The sequence below is a fragment of the Capsicum annuum genome, chromosome 1, assembly GCF_002878395.1.
Source record: "Capsicum annuum cultivar UCD-10X-F1 chromosome 1, UCD10Xv1.1, whole genome shotgun sequence".
Classification (NCBI taxonomy): Eukaryota; Viridiplantae; Streptophyta; class Magnoliopsida; order Solanales; family Solanaceae; genus Capsicum; species Capsicum annuum.
Window position 1 is genome coordinate 176045339 of NC_061111.1, and position 17553 is coordinate 176062891.

At 32.0% G+C, this 17553-nt stretch overlaps 1 protein-coding gene across 1 annotated transcript; it reads right to left on the reverse strand.

Annotated features, from left to right (window-relative positions):
- Positions 1 to 9187: 9187 nt before the first annotated feature.
- LOC107859604 lies at positions 9188 to 9541 on the reverse strand. The gene has a single exon (XM_016704662.1). It carries the CDS (start codon positions 9539 to 9541, stop codon positions 9188 to 9190), a length of 354 nt encoding a protein of 117 aa, XP_016560148.1.
- Between the last annotated feature and the right edge of the window lie 8012 nt (positions 9542 to 17553).

Here is a 17553-nt window from a genome sequence, read left to right on the forward strand (position 1 = left end):
ACTGCAACTTACCTATCTTCAGCGAGAAGATATTTTTAGCCCACATGCAGCCACTCTTGAAGTTGTTGCCAAGTTGTTGATGTAGAGTAAGCTAATGGATCATTTACCGGCTGAAGTCTTGGCGGGGGAATCATGGGATTTTGAAGGTCTAAATAAGAACATTCAGCTCCCAAGAAATACAACCGGTGCAGCGTGCGGGCCGTACTCGCTTGCATACATTAAGTGTTTGCTGATCGACACACAAATGGTCGGTGTGTGCGACATCGTTGTGGGAAAAATGCAATGGGTTTAGGCATATGGGGTACTAGCTAAATGGTTGGAGCCCGTGTATAAAAAAGAACATTTACAGAGACAGATACGAAAACGATAACAAATTTTCATTTCAAGCCAATTGTCTTTACATGTAGTGGCAATAATTTTTATGTCTGGCCAAGTTGAATTTTTATAATGCAATAGATTTTATATGTGTCGTAATAGATATAGTACCTGTTGTGATAGATTGATTATCTGTTGGAATAGGTTGGTCATCTGTTGCGTTATGCAGATGTTCGCAGTCTATCTGTCGCAACAGATATACGATTTGTTGCAACATATAATCTATCTGTTGTAATTGATCAGTAATCTGTTGGGTCAAATAAAAAAAGTAGGAAGACCTATTATATAATTTCCAGCAGATGACCTACGTGTTGCATCTCATATTGTAACATATGTCTAAATCTATCTGATAAGATATGTCGTTTATTGTAGCAGATGTATTATCTGTTGCGATATTTGAATCTACTACTCCATTTCAATTAACATGTTCAAAACTAAGGATTAATTATATTCATAGAAAGAATAAAATAAATCGAAGCCTTCGTAAATTACATGAAATAACTCAACAAATAAATAAAATATAAAAAAATCACTATGGGTACAAACATCTACTCTACAAATAAATCAACAAGTTAAACCATGGAGGATAGGTTATTATATTGACGGACTCAAGTTATAAAGATCTGATCAATGTGGACAAGTTGTTCTTCATCTGGTGCTATGAAATTTGGTTTTGGTCGTCGTGGATCTTTAACGCCGGTTGCGTACAACTTCTGAGCTTTCGTTTCTCCATATTTCAATAAAAGAGCAGCATATCTTTTGCGGAGTAATTCGGCATCAAGTCCATCATTTGGTACTTGTAATCCATTCGCTCAAATACTCGGCATAGGTGGCAACAAAAGGACCGCAATCCCTGCGTTATAAAAAAATAGATAATTCATATCTTGCAGTTCATGCAAGTGTTGTGAAATTTGTGAAATAAAACTAAATCATGACACTTAAACTTACAGTCTACCAATGGTTTGTTGATAAATTCCGTCAATATATTGTACATCAAATGGATTAGCCATTTTATCCCGATATGCTTCAATCGTCGACCAATCAGTATGAACCTTTTGGTCCAAAAAGCCACTCATATAAAGGTAAGTAGGAAATATTTTGGCCAGATTTTGTATCTCAGATGATGGCCCAAAACATCTCCTTCGTGACATAGAGTCATAAACTCGGATGCGCCTCTCTTTTAGACGACGACAACCAACACCCAATGAATTTCATCACCACAATTAATTGAGATGTATACTTTGTCGACCAAATTCTAAGTTAAGCCAGCCAGAACGCTAAAAACTTTGATGATGTTGATTAAGTATTCCTCATTTCGGAAAACTTCTGGCTGCTGTTGCAACACCTATCGTAGGCATTATTGATGTAAACTTTGTACAAATAATTATCTGTTCTGTATTTGTATTGTTCTTGTATTTGTAACTTGGCCTTCTTTCAGAGGTAATAAAAAATAACATCGATGTGCTGCACATATTATCAAATATTTTGAATTACGTGATAAAAAAATCAATACACAGATGTAATTAAATAAAGTATTAATTAATAGTAATATGTATGACATTTAAACCTTATCATTCCAGCAAGTTTGGGGCTGTGACATCAAATAGAACTAATTCTTCATTTCGGGATGTGCAACAACAAAGTCGAACATATCAAAACTAAGACTCGATTTGTTCACTTTGTAGGGCTCGTCATTTTGTTTTCTACATGTTGATTTATATGTGTTAATGTCAGGTTCTTACAACAAGAATTGTATAAACCAATATCTATAAAATTAATTTATGTACCTGCCGGTATGATGTTTTAACAACCCATCGGCAATCCATTCTGAATAGTTATTGATCAACTGTGTTAGTTTTTTTAGAGCCTCATCCGAGATGTTGAACCCTTCAAATGGGTAATTCTTTCGTTCTCCCAAACTGATAGGATCCACTTTTTCTTCATATTTGGAAGCAGTTTATGGATTATCAACTATGATATTATGCTTTTTGGCAGTAGCTGTGACATCCACCTGGAAAGCTAGAATTGTCAATGCTAAGTAGAGATATACAACAGATTTTCCATCTATTGCAATAGATGAGTCTTATGTTGCATCAGATGGATTATCTGTTGGATAAATTCAAACAGGTAAATCAGAGCAGTACAATAATTTTGAACAGATGACGCATCTGTTGCAATATAAGACTCATCTGTTGAAACAACTAACGAATCTGATGCAACAGGTTAGATAACAGTTGCAATAGATGTATATATCTGTTTGATAATTTTTAGCAGATGTATCATCTATTGAAACAGGTATGTGCCTGTTTATTTTTTAGAACAGATGATATACATTCACTTTCTTCAGTTCATGCTACTCTCCTGTGGCCTTTGCACACTGAACATCGGTGCAAGACAAAGACAAAGGCGTTGCAATCTTGTTTTTTTTATGATTAATGATGCCTTGGAAGTGTCTTTCCTTCTCCTCTTAGCCGCCTTGATCTCTAGTGGAGTGTCTGGATATGAAATCCTCTTTGATGGAATGACACCCCTCTTAGATGTTATTTTCTTTTCAGAAGCAGTTAGTGCATTAATAGCATTAATCACTCCATCGTATTTTGCCTTGCAGTCTTGACATTTGCATGCAGAATATTCGCTAGATGCGGAAAAATATGGAGAAAAATCTGTACAACCATTATGATCATAATCATAATGGCTTGTTATTTCAAAAACTGTAACAGGAGCATCATTAGCCCCACCCTTCAAAATCATTTTTCTTATGATGGTTGTTGCTCTAAACAATTCCATTTTTATTCCATCAACGATCTTAGGGTCCGATAAAGTTTGCACAGACCGTAAAGTAAGAAAAAATGGCATCTTCAACTCTCGGTTGGTCAGAATAAGCCACGGATAGATAATCTAAAATAAATTAGTACATATATTAAGAATGATGATGAAATCATTTAATCATTAATTAAAACAAAAACTTGATTAGAATTGAACTTACTGCTTTCTTGGGGGAATTGAAAAGATCAAGAAATTTTACATTTTTAGCGGTTTTGGCCGACAACCATCTCAGAATTCTTGGACAGAAAACTTCTTCCAGGTAGTTCACTTGTTGTCTCAAATAAGGAATGACTTCAAATGCCCAATCCTACAACATAACGCCAATAAATCAAAAGCATTATTGAATAAAAAAATGATGAATCATATCATGATAAAAGAAATATTTACCATGAAGGCCCATGGAAAGCCATATAAGTTGACTGTTTTTGGCATTAACGAAGTCAACAAATATTCGACAATCATTTTGAACCTTTTATAACCCCAAAGATAGCTGTTAAATGCCTTAAGATCCTCGAAAAGATTTATTAAACCGAGGTTTATGTTGTTGTTAATGTCTCTACCCAAAGAACATTATGTACAAACCAAACCAAGAACAATGATTGTTTGTGCTTCTTTGAAAATCCTTTACCTTTCAATGCTTCTATCAGATTTTTGTTTTTGATGCTTGGACCAACAATGGACACGAGATCATCGTGATCACTCGACTTGCCTTTTCCTTTTTTGGGTGTGTGGGGTGCTCTTTTTTGGGTCAGAGTAGGTATAACTTGAGAAGGAGAAGGAGGATAACATTTTAGTTTGGTAACTATGGCAAACTCCTTCCAACCAAAACAAACAGACATGCCACAATAATTTATCCACACTCCATTTATTTTATCTTTGTTTTCATATATAAACCTGTGCTTGAGAAGATCATATACCATTTTCATCTGTAAACGAGCATTGTTGTCCTTCGGCAAATCAAGATATTGCCCAAAGCAGCTTTCCCTGAAATAAGAATCCAATTTTTATTCTCGAAGTATTTTTCTGAAGACGTCGAAAGATTTTTCCATGACTGACTTAACCACGAGATCACCTATTAAATCTGTGGCATCATTGCACTGCATTCTTACAGGATAACAATCAATGCTGAAGGTTTTGACCAACTCTTCAGCGGAAGGGCTATTAGCATTTAGATCTTCTCTTTTGAAAGATTTCTTCTCCCCATGTTCATTATGTTCTGCTCCTGATTGAGATAACGCTTGTAAAGTAAGCTCATAGAGTGGTGGATATAGCTAAGCTACTGCACTTGTTCCTTTACTTGGACTTGATTCAATTTTTTTCTTTTGGGAGCCATGTTATCTTAAATTAACAGGAACATAACATAGATTATAATTGATTCATGCATAACCGTAATATAACAGTTCCAACAGACAACTAATCTGTTGCAACATATAACCGACCTGTTACAATGAATGAGTAATCCGTGGGAACCATAAAAACAACACTAATCTATTGCACCTAGTATTTTATCTAATGCAACATATAATCAACCCGTTGCAACGGATGAGTAATCCATTGGAAACCATAAAAATAGATCACTAATTTGTTGCACCAGGTATTTTATCTGTTACAACATATAACCGACCTGCTTCAATGGATGAGTAAACCATTGGAAAGAATAAATATGGATCACTAATCTGTTGCACCAGGTATGTTATCTGTTGCAACATATATCCGATCTGTTGCAATGGATAATAAATCATTGGAAAAAATAAAAACAGTCACTAATCTGTTGCAAAATAAAGAGTAAACCATTGGAAAGAATAAAATTAGATCACTAATCAGTTATCTGTTGGATCAATATTGTTTAGATTTCTTCCAAACAGAAGAGTCGTCTGTCGCAATAGATGAATGATCTGTTAGATTGTTCACCTGTTGCATCAGATTTTTATAGTTACATTAAATTTTCATCTGTTGTATCAAATTTGCATCTGTTGCATCATATGTTTCATCTGTTAAATCAGATATTTCATCTGTTGTAATACCATTTTTACCAAGACAAACAACAAATCAATCCAACAAAACCAACACATCACACACACACACACATACTAAGAACATCAACTGTGACAAAAAATTACCAATAAATTCAAATCAACAGTACGACAACAAGAAGAAGAAATATCAGAAATTAGGATTTTATTCAGTCCACATTTCAATACTAGAAGAGTAGTTGGCTCAAGTTTCTCTGTTTCTTCATAATTTTTTACTTATGAAAAAAGAAATAGGATGACGAAGAACTCAAATTTGTTGTCGCTGGAGAAGTCTTCATGTATATTGACGATTGAAAGTCAAAAAGAAACTCGCCCGGATATTTATCATCGGAGGTTGAAGGGAGAAATTTTACAGAACTGTTGGTTGGGAGAGAGTTGAGAGAAGCTGGAGAGAGAGAGAAAATGGTTGATTTGGATTGAAGAGGGGTGTGGGTTGAGTTGATTTGTATTTTTGAAAAGATTAAAAAGTTTTAAAAATATTAATCAAGTCCACAATTAACTTAATCAAGTTTCCTAATGATGTTTGACCCTTTAAGTTGGTCAATGTCACCAATCCTTCATTCAAGACTTAAAAGACACCTTTTCTTCAATTTTCTCTAGTTACAACCTCTCTTAATTTCATCTTACTTCTAATGTGCTCTGTATAGACCCTTTTTTTTCATTTCTAATGTTGCTCTATTAAATGTCTTTGCAACTTCTAGATTTTTAATGTCACTTTTCTAGTTCTATATACTAAATTAGGGTACGTGTGTTGTGTGTTTCACATCAATCAATAAAATTTTATACATAATAATAATAATAATAATAATAATATAAAGTACGTAACAATTGACGTTAAAATAAAGAAAAAATTACAATGCATAAAAACAACGAGGCCATAATTACAAAGCATAGCTATTGTTCAACAAAATTACCTAACAACTATATGTATGGTTTATAGCAACTCCTCTCTCTCCCCATCTCTCCTTCTCTCATTCATAACTCTCTTTCTCTCTATCTCTTTCTCTCTCGCTTTCATCTCTCTGCCCTCATTTGCTCACCTTTTATTCCTTAATCTTGTCCCTTCTCTCACTGTCTCTCCCTCTCTCTCTCTTTCTCTCTCTCTCTCTCTCTCTCTCTCTCTCTCTATATATATATATATCTTAGTCGGAGAGTTGTATATGTATATATCTATTGTATATGTATCAGATTTAGAATTCTATTAAATTTCGATCTCCAATAATTTCTCTGAATATATTTTAGAATTGTTTAATTTTTCAATAATTAATAAATAATTAGAGAAAATAAGTAAAAATACAATTTTATCTATTGTGGAGACTTTTAATGTACAAAAAATTCGAATCTCTTTTCTAAGGGTCTTCACACTTTTAATATATAGTAGATGTACCATTCTTTTACTCTTTCCGTTTCAATTTATAATGCATAGTTGTAATTTTGAGAATTGCTAACAATTTTTTCTTTTAACCAAAATTTATTTCTATATCTATTAAATATAATACATAAACATGCCCTTTAACTTGGCGTCAAATCACATCTATGACCTCCAGCTTTGAGTGTGCACAAGTAGACACTTAAACTTGTATAAAGTTGAATACGTAAACACATATGTCCTATGTGGCGTCCTACGTGGCTAATTTTTGTCCTACATGGCGTCCTAAGTGTATCAAGCCACATAGAACGTGTATGTTTACTTGTTCAACTTTATACAAGTTTAAGTGCCTACTTGTGCACATCCAAAGTTGGTGGTCATAGATATGATTTGATGTCAAGTTAAAAGGCATAATTATGTATTATACCTTTAAATTATTCATTATTGTGGTTTATAATAGTATAATATAACTTTTAAATGTATAAATTTTATTTCAAGAAAAAGTTAAAGCTTCTATGCCTGAATTCATAGTCAAAGTTTAGGGGCCAGTTTGGAAAACCACCCTAGAAATTGAATTTGGTGTAATTATATAGTTTGACATGTTTGGTTGAGTAGATAATTACTTGGTCACCAGTAGGGGTGGCAAAATGGGTTTAAAAAATGGATATCCATCCAATCAATCCATTTAAAATGGGCTAGATATCCAATCCATTCAAAATAGATTTAAAATGGGCTGATCCGTATTATCCACCCAAAATATGGATAATTGATCAGATAAAATGGGTAAATAAACCCTAAAACCCATCTGTGTTTCATTTTCTAATGTAAAAACTATGAAACTTTCTATTTCAATTGCTATTTTTATACATTTAGATCTGCAGGAACTTCAAGTTTCCTTTACTGTTGACAGTTCAAGTGAGAAGTCAAATATTTTCATCCATATGGATAGCCTTTAATTCTGAAGCTGATCTTTTTCCATCTTCTTAAATTATAAACTATTTTCTATAGTTTAGTTCCTTTTATGGTCAAACTGAAACCAGAAAAAAGACAGAAGTATTTGTAACTGAACACAGTTCTTTATTCTCTCAATTTTGTGTCACTCCCAGATTTCTCATCCCTCTTTTGTTCTTATGACTTTATGTTCTTCCTAAAAGAGTAGAGATAAATGAATGACGTAATAACTTCATCCATTATCTATTTAATGACATTGTGGTTCTGTAAACTACGTAATGGTAATAGAAGTAGTAAGAACTGATTCAAAAAATTCTGAGGCATAACTTCAAAAATTGTCTTGGAAACAAGAAATTAAGTTGGTCTAAACTGCCACATGGCTTTGGGCAATTCCAATCAGGTTCCATGACCAACGTTTTGTTGTTAGTTTTAGAAGATGAAAAGACTACAAATGAGAAAACTGGGTTGGAGTTTGCACATGCCAATAGGCAGTTGATAACTAAGCATTAATATTCTGCGGAACATGATGGCTATGGATCATATGGATATCCATATATATCATCCAATAGGTTTATCCATTTTTATCCATATCAAATATGAGTCGGATTGGATAATCTATCCATTTTTACTTGACCCATTTTTTATCCGCCCATATCCGGCTCGACCTGCCCGTTTGCCACCCCTTGTCACCAGATAATTGGGTGTATTGGCCCCGGTAACTACACTCCAATTCACGAGGGGAGGAAGATTTGTGAATTGTTGGTAATTATATGATGTAATTACAAACTGATTACTTTTCAATTTCTTCCTTTTATTTTTATTTTTTTTATTTTAATTTATTTTTATTATTTTAATTTTGTTTATTTTTATAATTATAATAATTTTTAAAATATATTTTTATTTTATATTATTTATGTCTCATTTTCTTCTCATTTCCCAACCTTTACTTCTAGTATTATGTTACCTCTTTTTACTATAAAACAAAGCATTTAGTGACACGCACTATTCGTCGCTATCATATGAAAATTCATCGCTAAATAGAAATAGCAATGGAATAGCAATAAATTGTCTTTTGTCGCTATATTACTCGTTGCTAGCCTCATAGCGACGAAAAATTAATTTTCATCGCAAAATATGTGACCCCTTAGCAACGACATATTTCGATTGTTTCTGTTATCGACGAAATATTCCGTCGCTATTACCAAAATTTATTTTTGTCGTGGCTAAATTTACGATTGAATATTTTATTGTTGATCTATTGCAACATAGTTTGGTCGACTGAGTAGCCATCTTTAGTGATCAAATTTATCCATCGCTAAAGTTATTCAGTAGCAACGACAAAAGGTAGTCGCTAATTTTTTGTTGCTAATAACAACTATTTTTAGCAACTAAATTTATCTGTCCCTAAAGTTTTTCAGTAGCAATGACAAATGTTAATCACTAATTTTTTGTTGCTAATGATTTTGTAAGAAAATAATTGAAACACTTAAATTATAGAATAATTAAAATAAACTAATGTCAAACCAACATCCATCAAAATTAATTAGTATTTGTTACTACATAAATGTTTTGTAATTTCAAACAAAATAGTCTATCAAAAACGCAACGATCAAGGACTATGAGTACTATGAAGCTAGGAATCAACGTCGTCATCATCATCATTAGTAGGAGAAGGATCAAGTACGACCCTTTCTTGTACCCTAATACCACCAACACGCTCAATAACTACCAGAAGAACATGAGTAGTAAGTGTCGAAATCAATTGCTTCACAAACTCCTCCAAACTTGTTGTCGGTAAAGAAACCAAAGGTGGTACTGATGATGTGGAGGCATTATAGGCATAAATTTTTTCCCCATAGTAACTTTCAGCTTTAGACGCAAGACCAAATAATCTTTTCTTCTTTGCTCCTCCCGTAGCTTCATAATATGATTCCAATTGATCAATTTCAGATTCACGCTCTAGTTTTTTTCCATACAATTTCTTCATACTTTTCCTATAACAAGTAGATTTATTAAAATAGACCCAAGTTCATGTCAATAAAAAAGAAAAATAAGATAGTTTAAATGTCTATCCGAAGACTAAGATAGTTTAAAAATAAGATAGTTTTTACTTACTCAAGACTGTCGTGGGGAAAACTTTTCAAGTCTCAAATGTCTATCCGAAAACTAAGATAGTTTAAATATTTAATTTTTCTTACTTCCTTCACGATCTTATGTTTTGCATCTATGTTTTTAGTATAATTTAGCTTAAGACCTGGAAAATTTTACTAGTTTATGGAGTCTTTTGATTTCTAGTAGTACAATTCTCTCTATATAAGCATACCTTGTTTGTTTTAATAATCCTAAGTTATTTACATTGTGAGGTCTCCAAAGCTGCTTTTGTTTTGTTCATTTCATTCTGCCCTTGTCTAATTAGAGCAAACAATGAAGGAACAAAATGTTGGGCTATCAGCCGGGCCGGCCTTGTTGGGGTAAAGGGTATATGAACTTTTGGGTAAAGTCAATCGTGAGTGGTGTTTAAATTATGTCCTAATATTTGCTGTAGTTCTTCTCTTAGTTGGTGATTTTCATGAGCAATAGGCTTGTATTCAAGCTTTCTATTCTCTTATTATTCTTATTATATCACTTATGATTGATATCACTTATGGTTGTGTATTGTATCGAGGTCAGGCCTAGCCCCCCTCTACCCCTTTTTGCTAATAAATACGACTCAGAGCTCATCTGGATAATTGATTTTTTTTAAAAGCAAGACTACTTCTAGCACTCAGGTGCCTGTAATTGTACACAAATTTATGCCATCTATACCGGCCCATAAAACCTGAGACAAGTCTTTCATAAAACAATATATCTATATGTGTAAATTATAATATGATGTATATGCATGCTGACTGAATCTAACTAAAGTTAATATGTTCTTGTGCTCAATCGCCAAACAATACTGAATTTTGTGCATGAATTGTATGCATAGACTACATAATGATCTATTACATAGACATATTTGCAATCAAGGCTATAGTCCAGTGTGCGTGTGTTTGTATAAAGCTTAAAAAAAAATGAAGTACACTGGTGCTAAGGAAGGAAATTGAAATCTCTCAATATAGAGCTAATTAGTTTAGTTGAAGTTTCCCTTAATCATGATTTGTTCTGTATTAATACTAGACCAGTACATATGTTGTTCCACCTAAAGCTAATCTTGGGCTGTGACTTTGGATTTAGTCCATTAACTAGCTAGACACAATAAAGTCATCATAGTTGTGACTCAGATCTTATAGTTGAATTCGACATAGCGGACAAAAGTTTTAGCGAAATCCCTTTTTTCCCTCCGTTCTAAGTTCTGTACTAAGAGATAAAGTTTTGGCCATTCAAAGTGATCATCCATGGAAGAGCAATTCAGAAATATCATCCCCTTCATTCAACATTCATCCAAACAATTCAAAAGAGAGATGATGTGTTGTTTTTCAATCTGCTTTTTTTAAACCATTAATCCTTTTGTATTTTCCAACTTTCACCAGATGGGTTGGGGGTGTTGTCTTGAACTAGTAATTAATTTGATCTGAATTTGACCCAACCTAATCCGTCTCCTATGTAATTAACAACTAGTATAACTACTACAGCCCTATATTAACCCACAATACACACAACTATAACGTGTATGGACACATTAAACAAAGACAAAACCAAGGACATACACAAAAACCCAGGAAAACAACATGCAATAGAATAGAAAACTAAATCAAAGATACCATAACATACAACGAATAACAAGAATCAGAAAAGAAACAGAGAGAGAGAACGAGGTTTTGCTTTCGCGGTTACAAGTTGGTGGCTACTAAAGTTTATGGTCCGCATGATACTATTTTCTTGCAGAAGAAATAGAATCAATTTATCAGAAAGCAGCTACTTGACTACAGTTCACAATGAGGAACAAAGCACTAGCTTAAAATGTAGTTCAAAAGGGTTCACTAAGTACAACAATGCACGTGAATTCAAATGATGAGGCAGTAAATGAATACAGAAGATTGTTTTTGTAGATAAATAAAGGTGAAAAGATGATTCATTAATCTAAAATTTTAAGCTTCCAAGCAATGTAATTCGCCTTCCTATCAAGAGAAAAAATTTTGATCCTGGATTACAAAAAATTTGTAAATAGAGGAAGAACTTTATAGATAACATCAGTCTATCACTATTAACATTACTTTCCTTTTAGAGCTAGCCCTTCTCTTTTTATACAAAAAATCTTTGTTCAACTTGGAAATATCAAAGACAAAAGCAGATTCCACCAATAATCATTTCGTGTATTTTACCTCTTTTCATATGGGTCGTCCTTTGACATTTGACAAACAGAATTTTATCACCGGTCAACTGTCTAATCTCAAATTCTATCCAAAAGGTAACATAGCTATAGACCTAACAATGTTGAGCATGCACTTGCCTATCTTCTACATGCAACAAATTAGGAACGTTGAGGAACCCATGTAGCTTCCCTTAATTTCATTTGATACACAGATTCTCTCTCTTGAGAAATAGGAATATTCAGATAAGTTAGCCACAAATTGTTGAGAGTTGTGACATAAAAACAAGAACAAAAAGCAAGGTTCAGCTGTGCTTTTATAGCTCATGTGTGCTTGCAAATTAATATGAAAAAGAGAGATCAACTCTAAAAGTCGTCAAGGCACCATTACTTTGGCCTTTAAATGCCCCAAATGGTAATTTTCTCCACTGAAAATAGAAACAAAATATTTGGGCACACGTTGATCATGTCCAAGTTATTGTTTAGCACTTCTCAATCCGTAAGCCGGGAGTGTACATCACTTGTTCTTACTTTCAATTCCAAGCTAAGACAACTACTGAATATGTTCCTTAAATTATTTAAATAAGACTTGAAGAAAACATAGTCAGCTTTAAAGGGGTGCAAGAGTGCAAAAAAACAAAAGGAATACATGGTGTTCCACCATCCCACTCAACATTGTTTTTGTATAATGTAAAGAAATAATTATCATACTTTAAAGGAATTAGGAAGTTGGTGCACAGGTTCAAATACTTTGACAGATATAGTCTTACATATAGCTGATGAGTGATTTCATTAACTAACAGGTAGAGAAGGTAGACGAGCAAACATATACTTGTTTAACCAACAACAACAACGTACCCAATATAATCTCACTCAGTGGGGTCTGAGGAGGATAAAATGTATGCAGTTGGCCTTCCTTACCACTAACTCGGAGGTAAGGTAAAGAGGTTGTACCCTATAGACACCCGACTCAAGATAGAAACAATCTAGATAAAGACATAATATAAGAACAAGAAGTAGCAGGAAGTAGCTAAGAACCTAAAAAGTATGTTTATATAATCTGCCCTGGGATTAGTAAGGCGAATGAGACCACCCAGCCTACTGAGAGATCTAACATAAGTTATCGACAAGATACGCTCTGCTGGAAAGATTTTAATTGAAAACAAACCACATCTTATCTAGTTGAACTATCACCCCTAGCCACGCAAGACAATCTTATTTTTTGCCACATACGTGAGTTCAGTCTTCCATGACATGTCAGAGTTCTGTGCTCAGCGAAAATACAAAATTGTGATACTTGCTAATATTTATCATAAGCGCCATTAAAATTTTGAAATTCTCTGAATCCTAACAGTTAACTATCCTAGCCCCAAATAAACCTTAGCCCTAAATGCTTCTATGAACCCTAACCCCAACCGATTGCATGCATCCAAAACCATGTAAAGTAAGGTAAAATCACAAGATTCACCCATTGTAAAGTAAAATCATGGACAAATATCAAAACCAAACTGTTTCTTGAAGAAATTGATAAGTTAAAACTAATTCAAGCTTCAATTTGAATAGAGAGTGAACAATAATTTAAAATCGACTCAAAAAATTAAAGAAAACACAAATTTCAATTCGGATAAAGAGTGTACAGTGGAAGCAAATACCTTTGAATGCTTCAAATCGGTAAACCAGTGTAAGATTGACCTCCAATACATGCAGAAATGCCTTCAATTCATGTAAAAATTCATTCAAATCAGGCAAAAGGGCCTTGAAATCGTGAACATGGTTCTTGAGAGAGAAAGAGTAAAAAGAGAGTGGGGCGAAATGAATCAAAACCCTAGAAGCCCCCTTTTTCTATACTTTATTATGAATTAAAAAAGTAAAATGAATATTTTACGACGGAAAAGTTGGTCACTAAATAAAGCAATTTTTTAAAAAAGAAGTTGAAGCGTGCCGATGAATATTATGTTCCTAAATCCGTTGCTACAAAATAATTAACATAGCGACAAATATTTTGTTGCTAATCCGTCACTAAATTTAGGCGCTAATTTTTGCCTCTATTATTTTGCGACAGAATCGTAATTCGGTCACTGATTCGTTGATAATAGCATACATAAAAATTAAATTGCTATGTATGCAACCAAATTGATTGTTCTGTTGCTAATCCGTCGCTATATAGTGACGAAAAATGATCTGTCAGTAAATCTTGTCGCTAAACACAGTTTTTTTATAGTGTTTATTTCGAGTTTTGAACTTATGTTATATTTTTATTTTTAATTTATTTATTTATTTTATTAGTATTGACTTGATATTTTACATTGCAAGTTATTCATCTTTTTAAGTAGAATTGATAGATTATCTTTTGGTCAAATGTTTTAGTAATTTTATGACATTATATTTAGGAAAAAGACATAAAATCCTCCCGAACTTGTATGCTTAACTTATTTTAACCCTTTAAATTTATGTATAATTATTTACCCCCCTAAACAACTTTCAAGTGAATTAAATACGGCCTTAATTGTATAATACCGGTCTCATTGTAGAAAGTGCATTACATGCGCTTCATGGTGTTGACACGTTAAGGCCACGTCAATAACTACTTTAAAAAAGGTGCCCATTAAAGTGTATACTATTTAATAAATTTAAAAAAATAAAATCCACCCCACCCCCCGCCTACCCCTCGCCTTACCCCTTGAAAGAATAGTAGAGACTTCACAATGTAAAACAATTCGAAAGATTTTAATAACACCGAAATTCAACTAATTTCTTTGTTTTCTTAGCCGAAACTGTCATAGTTTTTGTGCTCTTGACAATTTTCTTTACCGGAGTTTTCTTCACTTCAACAACTACAAATTTTTCCATCAGAGTTTTCTTTGATTTCATTGGAGCAATCACCGCTTCTTCACTTTCGTTGCTAGTATCTCTGCTACTACTTAGGATTTCTTCACTACGACTTTCTTCCTCTTTGGGGTCACTGCTTTTGCCTTTGCACAACCAACTCCGATTATGGCGACGATGATGGATTTCTTTTTGACAGCTTTGCGATGGTGACAAGTTTCATAAAAGGGCCGACTTTATAATTGCCCTTTATTTTAGTGAGTTTGTCTAAAGCAACAAAGTTTTTCAATTGAACTAATTAACATGAGTTTCTTAAAGTTTGAAGGCAAATTCTTTTGTTTTTCCTCTATGAACTTGAAGGTTTGAAGGTGAAGAAAGGGGCCAGGGGTTGAAGAGAAAGGGTGACATGGTGTTTTTCTTTTTTCTTTTTTAATTATATTTAAATATAATATTAGTGAGACCATTTTAAATAAAAAATTACACGCTTTTATTTAATTTTTATGACTGTCAGTATTAGAGGGTGATATTAATTCATTTGAAAGTTGTTTAGGGTGTAAATAATTGTTCACAATGTTAAAGTGTTTAAAGGTAAGTTAAGCGGTCAAGTTTAGGATTTTTTTTTAATGTTTTTCCCTTATATTTACAATATTATTTTTTTTGTCAAATATGTATTTCATGATATTCTTAAAAATCATGCACTTTTAATTTTTATGATTAATTTAATTAAAATATACTAATTTGAAAAATATATACCAATTAAAATATACTAATCTCACGTGCCTCGTACGTGTAACGTTTGATTATTTAAAATTAAATAATTTTATTTATTGCGGAGATTTTTAATGAAGTATAAAAGTTTATATCATTTTTCAAAGATTCTTCACACTTTAATATATTAATGTAAACGTAAATATATATTTTAGTGTAAGCACATATTTTACCATAAATATATTTAATTAATTCTCAACTCTTAAATATTAAAAAATAGTGAAAAGACGATGTTAATAGAGAAAAGAAAACACCACCTCAAATAATTTTATCATCATCGAATAGAAATCTTCAGTTTGTCATACTTAAAATGTTTCTATAATTAAGAAAATCTTAATATTTAGAATTATAAAACCAATTAACACTTTACATTATATAATTTTTTCCTTAATTAAAAAATCAAAAAACCTATATCCCACATAGAATAATTGGTTAGTACTAAATACGAACATTAGATTAGTACATTGAGTTCAAATTATTGTTTTATTCTGATCACTTCTTCCTTAATTCTGATGACTTCTAATAAGGAAAGATTTTATTAATTCTGATGACTTTTAATAAGAAAAAGTTTTATCATTAGCATATTTAATTATTTTTCAATTTATTGAATTCTCATGACTACTAATAAGGAAAGGTTTTATTAATTCCGACGACTTCTAATAAGAAAAGGTTTTACCATAAATATATTTAATTATTTCTCAACTCTTAAATATTAAAAAAAAAAAAAAATGAAAAGACGATTTTGTCTAAAGCAAATACTTTTAATGAAGGGCAAAAAGTTCAAACAATATTTTTAAGGTCCTTCACATTTCTAATATATTATACATTATACATACATTATAGATATAGATAGATAGATTAAATATTTAATTGAGAAAATAGCCAATTATCCTCCTGAACTATACCCAAAAAGGCTATGACACACCTCAACTTAAAGGGGGTCTTATTGCCCCTGAACTAATTAAAAATGTAATTTTGACACCCTTAGTGCCTACGTGGCACATACATGGCACACACGTGTGCCTATATGGACACTTCAGTATTTTGTGCCACGTATGTGCCACGTAGGAACTAAGGGTGTCAAAATTACACTTTTAATTAGTTCAGGGGTAATAGAATCCCCTTTAAGTTGAGGTGTGTCGCCTTTTTTAATATAGTTCAGGGGGGTAACTGTGTATTATCTCTATTTAATTTAATATCATTTATAAAGGCTCTTACTTGTCTAATATAAAATTTTTGCTTTTGATAATTAAATTTTATTTAAAAATTTAATATGACCATATAATTAGACTTGTACAATCAAACAGTACTCTTGTAATTACATTGTGACAAACAAACATGTCATGATAATTACCCGGTTGTGTAATTACTAACCTATTAATTATACTAATTCTAATTATCAGACGACTTTTCAAACAGAATCTAGAAATTTTAATTTTAAAATTTTTAACTATGCCACATAAATTCAAATAAAAAAATCTAATATTATACCAAAAACAAAGATTTGACAATAACACAAGTAATTTTTTTTTAAATTCCTCTTTTTAACAACTAACACAACATTCAATCCGAAATAAATAAATATCATGAATCTAAATCAATTAATAGTGTCCTAACAAAAGATAAAATTTTAAAAAAAAACTTACGAATCAGAATCTGTTCCATTCCAAAACACACGTGTTGTGTTTAACAACGACTACTTAATTAAAGCCCTTCTGTCAATTCCAGAACTCTTGCAAGATAAGGATCAAAGTAATTTTAATTTCTTGATAATAGCCAAAATTTGAAAATACGAACATAGTGTACGTGTTTTGTACATATATCTCGCATTAATTAATAAAATTATATATAAAAATAATTTAATCAATTTTGTGCATTATTATCCTTTCACTCTAATTTTTTGTCAATAATGTAGAGATATTACATAACTCTTCAATAGATATATATATATCTATTGAAATTTTGACACTTTTAAAATAAGTTGAGAACAATAAGATAATTAATATTCAGTTCATTCACAAATTTACCATATCAAATCTTACAATCTAACAAAATTAGTAAGGTGTAATTAATATAAATATTAAAGATTAATTAATGATATATACTTTAAGGGG

Coding starts and splice junctions, on each gene's coding strand:
- LOC107859604 (XM_016704662.1), bottom strand. CDS start 9,541: ATGAAGAAATTGTATGGAAAAAAACTAGAGCGTGAATCTGAAATTGAT.